Source organism: Mchenga conophoros, linkage group LG7, assembly GCF_057382185.1.
Source record: "Mchenga conophoros isolate Kocher_MC1m ecotype Shallow Benthic linkage group LG7, M_conophoros_male_GT1.1, whole genome shotgun sequence".
Classification (NCBI taxonomy): Eukaryota; Metazoa; Chordata; class Actinopteri; order Cichliformes; family Cichlidae; genus Mchenga; species Mchenga conophoros.
In genome coordinates this window covers 67,806,623-67,814,402 of record NC_140532.1, presented here as the reverse complement: position 1 = coordinate 67,814,402, position 7,780 = coordinate 67,806,623, and the positions used below count along the sequence as shown (strand labels likewise).

The following is a 7,780-nucleotide window of genomic DNA, read 5'->3' as shown; positions in this document are numbered from 1 at the left end:
TGATCCAGAAACAAAAACTGTTATATCGCCTTTGGGCTTTTGGAGCCTTGACCTGACTTTTAAAAAAAATAATTGAAAATGAAAAATAGATATTTGCAAAATTCTGCCTAAATATGTATTTTACCTGGTTAATGTGTGTGGCGGGGCGTAACTGAGCGGCACCCGCAACTAGTGATGGAAGATTTGATTCTTTTTACTGAATCGAGTGTTAATGAGTCACTCACCAAAGTGAATTGGATTTTTTGAGTCATTTGATTCACTGAGTCAGTCGACCAGAGAGTGCAAAAAATGTACATTTTCACTCAAACTTAATTTGTTTCTCTTTTCATGTAAATCCTACTGCTAAGATGAGTGATTCTAAAAGAAAACAACTATTTTATAGAGCAAAAAAGAGCAAAAACATTTCTAAAATTAAGCAATTTCCTATCAAAATTGCTTAATAAACATTTATTTTGTTTATTTTTATTTTATTAGTATTTTCCTTAAATGTGTCAAATATATATTTTCTCATCTAAATGTCCACTGAGCTGTGAGCCAGGGGGCGGTAATGCGCCTTAACATTGGTTGCCAACCAAGAAGAAGAAGAAGCTGTGAGCCAGGAGGGAGGGGGTGAGTAGCTCAAATGTGCTGTTAGCATGTTAGCAGAGCGATGCTACTGTGAACCGAGGAGCTATTGTCCTGATGTGAGCTTCTACTCAGGGTTTTTTCTTCCAGCTCAGAGCAGAAATCTTTTTGTTAAGAAACTGGATGTTGTGTTTTTCTCCACAATTTTAATTATAAGCTAATACATTGCTGCTAACAGCAACAGGGATGAGTCAGTGAGTCAGTTGGGCTTGTGAATCATGATTCATGAGTCAGTAAAGTAATTCTCGAGTATTGAACGATTCGTTCATGATTCGCGCATCACTACCCGCAAACACGCCTCGCCGCCTTAACGTCTGTGCTGTTGTGTTGGTGTGTGTCGGGCTGTGAGCTGCAAAGCTACAGCCGGCTGTGTGCGTCAGCAACTGTGTGTGAAAAGCGTGTTCATGCAAACATCGTGGGGTCTGCCGTGATATGTTTACAACGGGACTTCTGCTCCTGAACCTCTGCGCACAGCGTCTGCAGGTCGGGGCTGTACGAAGTCACTTTCATCTTTACAGGACTGTAAGCTGTCGTCTGTGAGGCGTGAGCGTGTTTGTTTTTAACACAGTTCACGGTGGAGCTGCTGACAAAATGTGGATCCGAAGATCCATAATTGGCCTACCTGGGGCTGAAAGTCTCGATAAATGCAGGCGTTTCGGCGGCTACACCGGCTTCCGCGAGTGTGACCAGGGCCGTGCAGAGAGGTTTAAAGGGGCAGGTGCTCAAAGTTAAAAAGGGGCACATTGAACCAGGCTGGATAACAACAACACACATTCATCAAGAATCTAATATGGGAGGGCAGGGCTGTGTTGATCTGAGACTGTAAACATTAAAAAGTCCATAGGAGAGATGGTAGCTGTGTCATGAGATAATAACAAAATGCAAAGATTGGTGACAGCGCTTGGAACCATAAGGCAACAAAAAACTGTGAGAAATAATTTAGGCTCTGCCTGTGAATCACTCTTTGCTTCTCTTCTTCCTTCCATCCCATCATTTCATATATCACTCTCCACTTGCTGTCTATCTGAGAACAAGGCACAACTTGCTATTGCAATAAACTATAATCTAATTATCCACACCTAACAACTCCAGCACTTAATCTAAAATAAAATGATGACAGAAAAATGTTATAGCCCTGCCTTTAGTAGCCTCACACAGCTCTACTGTTTCCTCCTCATGTCCTTACCAGGCATGTCTGCACAATGTTATATCATGAGTAATATTTTTTTTAAAAATCCATCTAAATAAAACACACACATGCACACACAGTGACATTTTAGACCTTCTTCAGAATACTGTATATACTATGGGCATCATGGTGCTGATCCAGAATCCTTACATTATTATTTATTACTAGAGCTACAATAATAAAGCAATGAGGAGGGGGAAGTAATAAATATGAAATAATGTATTTATGATGATTCCATTTGTTTCACTATCCACTCTGTGCAGGGACAAAGCTTATTACATTTTTAAACTGCAGAGATACAATAATTTTACTGCTGTAAAATCCAAATTTTGTCTTATTTAAAATATAAATCTAATATAATCTGCTTCTTAATGCATGTTCTTTAAAATACAGCGTGTGTTTTTTAAAATATTATAATAATGCATAATTATGTGGACATGCATATTAGATCGTTTTTTAGTGAAATATAATCCCTCCAGAAAGGCAGGAAAAGCCCGGAAACTTCCTTTAAAACTAAACATGTTCCCTAAAACGGTGACAGAGCTACAGACCCATGACAGCCTTACACAGGTAGCCAGCAGCTATGACCAGCACTACCTGTGCAGTTAATAAAAGGACAGGTAATGTTTGTCGCGCTGTTGCACACACAGCACGCTCGTTTGTTTCAGTTCGTCAGTTGCAACAAGACAGCTTACCAACGTGTACATAATAAGCTAATACTCCTGGGTGCTACACACTACAGTGTGCGCTGTACACCTACTTACTGGTTGTGTCGCATCAGTCTGTGTCTCTGAGTTAACTTGTGTTTCTCCTACAGCTCCGGACCACTAAAAATGCGCGTGCTCTTTGTGAGCTCGTTCCCGGCTCGTAACCAGCGCGCTCTGCCGTCAAGGGCGACCATTGACTGCCGTCAAATGTGATCATGTGACTGATGCAAGCCAGATCCTTTTATTTAGCAAAACTGTGATTAATAGTTAAATATTATTGTTGAGGGGCACAGACAGGACTCCGCACGCACACACACATTAAAAATAATAATAATAATTTTTTTTAAAAAGTTGCCTCAACAAAAGGGCACTTTGGGCACCCATCAGGAAAGGGGCGGGTGCTCAAGCCCCTCTAGCCCCCCTCCCCCCCCTCTGCACGTGCCGGCGTGTGACGCTTATTTTGAGCGATGAAAAAATAATAAAATATAATTTTATTTTTATATGTCAATATCACAATAATCTTCCAATTTAGAACTACAAGTTAAAAAAGAACTAATATAAATAAAATACACTTCAGCTAAACACTTAAAAAAATAATTTATTTTCCTAAACCACTAAAAGGACTAAAGTACGGAGCCCCGCAGGGGACATGGGAGAAAAAAAAAATTAAGACGGACTTTTGCGAGATCTCGCAAAAGTCCGTCTTAATTTTTTTTTTCTCCCTAATTTTTTTTCTCCCATGTCCCCTGCGGGGCTCCGTACTAAAGAGCCGCAGGTTGCCGACCCCTGCTCTAACCTTTTGTGCAGATTTTAGATGAACATGAACAACAATCCATGTTTAGCCATTCAAGCCGACTCCCCTGTAAGATGCCTCACAGTGGTTTGAGCCACTTCTTCTCCCAGCTGCTCTCTTTAGAGGTCGCTACAGGAGATCATCTGCCTCCATCTCCTCCTATCCCAGCAGCCAACCTGCTGCCAGTCCTCCTTCACTACATCTACAAACCTCCTTGAGATCTTCTTCTTTTCCTCTTGCCTGGCAGCCCCATCTTCATCCTCCTTTCTCCTTCCTCTGCATATGAAGCTCTGTCTGCATTAAAAACTCAATGAATTTTAAGGTAGTCCATGACTGACTTTGTTTGGTTCTTATTTATGATAGGCTCATTTTCTTGTGATATCCCATTAACAAACTTACTGCAACCACTTGGAGAAAAAGGAAGGAAACCAGACAAAGTCAGGACCAGAGCCGAGTGAGCAGAAATCACAAAATGAAGCATAAACAAAATGCAAAAGCGTGACGTGTGTTCAGACACAAAGTTAAAAGACAACTCAGCTGGTGTAAGTAAGCATGGTCATCCCAGGTGTGTGTGTGCTCAGCATAGTTTCGAGGATAAGCTCAGTAATAATTAATAGGAAACTTACCTGGCTGCAATGGCACAAAGGGGTACATCTCCATGGTGACAACCTGCAAGGCCTGCAAACACACACACACACACACACACACACACACACACACACACACACACACACACACACACACACACACACCTCCTGCTGAGGTGGATGGATGTGATAGAGCTGCAGGTTATCACCAGTTGAGAAACATGCACAAGTCATACCAGCCTCTGAAACCCGTCACCAACCGTTACCTGCAGCAGCGATGGGACCAGATAAACTACGAAAACCACCGCAGGAAGGTAAGGGTGGAGGATGAACGGTGGTGAGGCTGAAGGGTGGAGGATGAACGGTGGAAGGTGCCACTGGTACACACAGGGCTCTGTGCTGGTTTTCCATCAGAGCTGGATTCAGGTGAGGTGGGACTGAAGGAGCTACAGTTGGAGGTGATAATGAAGGACGGGTGGAAACTGGTTTAGATTAGAGGCCAAACTAGGGCTCGGTATCAGGATATAAACACGGTTATTCCTGCTGTAAAGTTTCAACATGAAAGTCTATGGGGACTGACTCAGTGTGGAGCCCTCGGGATCTCGCAAAAGTTTCTCGTACTCTAAGAACCGGGTCTACGTACCCTTGCCCCTGGAGGGGGGAACTGCACCCAGACCCAGGTGGTGTTACCCTTTTCCCTGCGGTGGGGAGAAGCAGGCCGCCCCGACTCGCAGCAGCAGGGAGGCCCCACACTCCAGCCAAATGCTCGCTCGTTAACAGAGTTGGTTTTGGTGCAAAGTGAACATTGACTGGTTTAATTTTTGTAATTGACATTAAATGTCTGCACATGTTCCTATCATAATATTAGCTCGTATCAACTGACCTTCACATTTTCAACCAAAAACAGCTAAAATGTAGATGGCACATTAATCAGAAACTTGGGTGGAGGAGGTGGGGCCACAGGCCATAGCTTTTATTTTACAGAGCTTCAATCTGAGAGATGATGCAGAAGCTTCTGACAAACGTTAACACTAATGTGTTAGATTATAGAAATGATAGAAGACATCTCTGAACAGAAGCAGACAAAACTCCAGTAACACAGAGAAACAGGACACAGCAACAGACACAGGCCGAGGGGTTCAACACGCGTGAGGTAACCAGGGAAACACAGCTGGACACAATCAAGACAACGAGACGAGCGGGAAGTAAAACTAAACACAGAGTACAAGATAAAGGTGACAGAGACTTAACGAGTCACAGGAGGCAGGAATTAAATATGAATGACTATGAAGAGAAACCAGGTCGTCAGCAAGAAGAGAGGACTCTGATAACAAGTCTGGACAAGGACGACCAGAACGATGAAGAATTAAAGACGCTAAAGAAAAAAGGAAAAACACCTACACCTCCCCCAGGATGATGTGCCAATAAAAACTGGTTTTATTGTCCTTCACAATAAAAACAAAACTATAAACCGGTGAGTCACAGTGACCTGGGTTTACCTTTTCAGGTGAACTCCGCCCTGCCTGCAGTGGACACCAAGGGCAACAGGACACCAGCTCACATCCAGCTCAAGCTGAAAAAACTGCAGGTCACACACACACACACACACACACACACACACACACACACACACACACACACACACACACCTTGTGTTTGAGGGACTGGGATCTGCTTCTGTGCTTCAGCTGCAGGATGAGCGTCTGTCAGTCGTCGACAGAGACAATCACCTCCTGGCCTCCAAACTAGCCGACATCTTCTCCTCCAAAGGCCTCGTGGACCACAGGAACCAGTACCACCTGAGGAGGTAAGGTGTGTTCATGATGAAGCCGTTCACGGGTATCTGGGTTTCCGTACAGCAGCGTGTCTGTGTCATGTTTTCTCTTTTGATTTCTCATCTTTTCCAGTCTGAATGCGAACAAGAGGAAGCACGAGCTTCTGTTGGTCACCCATCAGAATCAGGCCATCTACCAACGAATCACATCTCGCCAGTCAGAGTATCGCCGCCAGCTGTGGTTGGATGACTGGGAGAGGACGGAGCGTCGTCTGGACAACATTTCTCGTTACCCGAGAAAGCCAGCAGACAAACAGGTGAGTTGACGGAGGTTGCTCAGGTGTCCTGATACATCCTGGTGTTCAAAGATGCTGAATGTAAGAACTCTTCACAAAATGCTCTTCAGTGCACACTCAGCACTCCCAGGTTCCCTGGATACTGGAACCCTGTAGATGATGATGATGATCACTGGTGTCTCTGTGTCCACAGAGGCCGAGCAGAAAGGTGAAGTTTGCCGCCGTGGAGAGCAGCGAGCCGTCTGCGAGCTGCAGAGACTCCAACACTGACAGCACCGACTGAGAAACCTCCTGAAACACAAACACAACCGTCTGTCTCCAACCAGACCATCTGTCCTGTCCCATAATAAAAGGGTCCGAGCATGATCACGTTTCTGCCTCTCTTCACAAACTGTGCATGGTCACGTTGTTCCACACAAAGGCTGATTCATTTCAGAGGTTTTACAAAAGTCCATTTCTGTACCTGCACATCCTTCCTACCACTCTACCCCAAAGGGTTAGTGACGGTACCTGCAGGTGGCGCTGTGCACCAAACAGGTTCATCAATGTTCTCTGAGCTTCACTAAAAAGTAAATGTGGAGATGGTACAAAGTATGAAAAACCCTGTTCCTGGTGTTCCTCATATGTGCGAGCGCAACAAGTGGACATCTGGGTCTCACTAGTCTCACTAATTAACATAGCTGCCTTCACGGTTAGCTGATCTGCATTTTGACAAGTTAGGGAACAAAGTCACAATTTGTCTCAAAGTTGTACTAAAGATACTAGTTAACTGTAGGTTAAGTAGTATGTAATCTAAAAGATCAAACTAAAAGAGTAACAAGTTAATCAGCTTAGGGATCTTCACTAATTAACTAGTGGCCTTTCCAGTGAACTACACACTTTGAGCCTTACTTTTCTTGCTACTTTACTGGTAAGTGAAAAAAGAGCTCAACTAGTTCGTTGCTCATCATTTTTACCTTTACTAGTTACCTACTTGGATTTATTTGCTGTAATGAACTAAAATCTCACCTTTAAAGTCAAAACTCGTAACTAGTGGATACTTTGGTTCTGCCTAATTAATGAGTTAGTTAACCACTTTGAGCCTAACTAGCAGAATTAAAAGGAGCTTCAGTTATTAAGTCAGCTTTTGAGGTTTCACTCACTCATGAGTAGATCATTTAGTATTAAACTAATTTAGCAATGATATTGAACTTAAAGGGGTGAAGGTTAGTTTAGTCAGCCTGCTGACCTTCACTGTTAACTAGCTGCTAGTTTCTGCCCATGATGGACTTGAATGAAATATTTTCATATTTGACTGAAGGAGTCGCTGACTGTAAATGAAAGATGCTGAACTTCGGGTATCCTTCTGTTATTAACCCCGTCACTCTCCTGGAGTGAAGGGGTTCCACTTTTGCACACCTGTGTATGAGCCCATGAACATATGGCGTTATTTTTGTGCCTCTGAGCGCACGTAAAAAAAAATTGCAGGTGCAAGTGTTGCATTTTGAGGAGAAATTTGAGTGAACAAAAGTCATTGCTGCGTGCAAAAACTGTATTTCAGTGTTTGCTGTTATCCCCGCACATACACACGTACACACACATGCGCGCGCACACACACATGCGCGCGCACGCACACACACATTCATGCACACGCACACACGCACACACACACACGCACACACACACAACAGCAGCTCCTCTCGCTCAGCTTTTGAATTTGCGCTCGCTCGCAGTGTGTCGCTCGCGCTCTCAACATTTCTGCCCGTGCGCGCTCAACTCTTTCTCTACACCGTTATATTTGTGCCACAAAACACATAGCAAACACTGAAAT

At 43.7% G+C, this 7,780-nt stretch overlaps 1 protein-coding gene across 2 annotated transcripts; it reads left to right on the top strand.

Annotated features, from left to right (window-relative positions):
* The first annotated feature begins 3,304 nt into the window (after nt 1-3,304).
* Nucleotides 3,305-6,336, top strand: LOC146571683 (sperm axonemal maintenance protein CFAP97D1). 2 transcript variants are annotated; one of them, XM_085280973.1, is made up of 5 exons: nt 3,305-3,635; nt 5,408-5,488; nt 5,589-5,707; nt 5,808-5,991; nt 6,164-6,336. In XM_085280973.1, the coding sequence occupies exons 1-5, from the start codon at nt 3,624-3,626 to the stop codon at nt 6,251-6,253; spliced, it is 486 nt and encodes a 161-aa protein (XP_085137099.1). In that variant the 5' UTR covers nt 3,305-3,623; the 3' UTR covers nt 6,254-6,336. The 2 variants fall into 2 exon arrangements, with proteins under 2 accessions (XP_085137099.1, XP_085137098.1); XM_085280972.1 differs by lacking the exon at nt 3,305-3,635 and adding an exon at nt 3,667-4,214.
* The last annotated feature ends 1,444 nt before the right edge of the window (nt 6,337-7,780 follow it).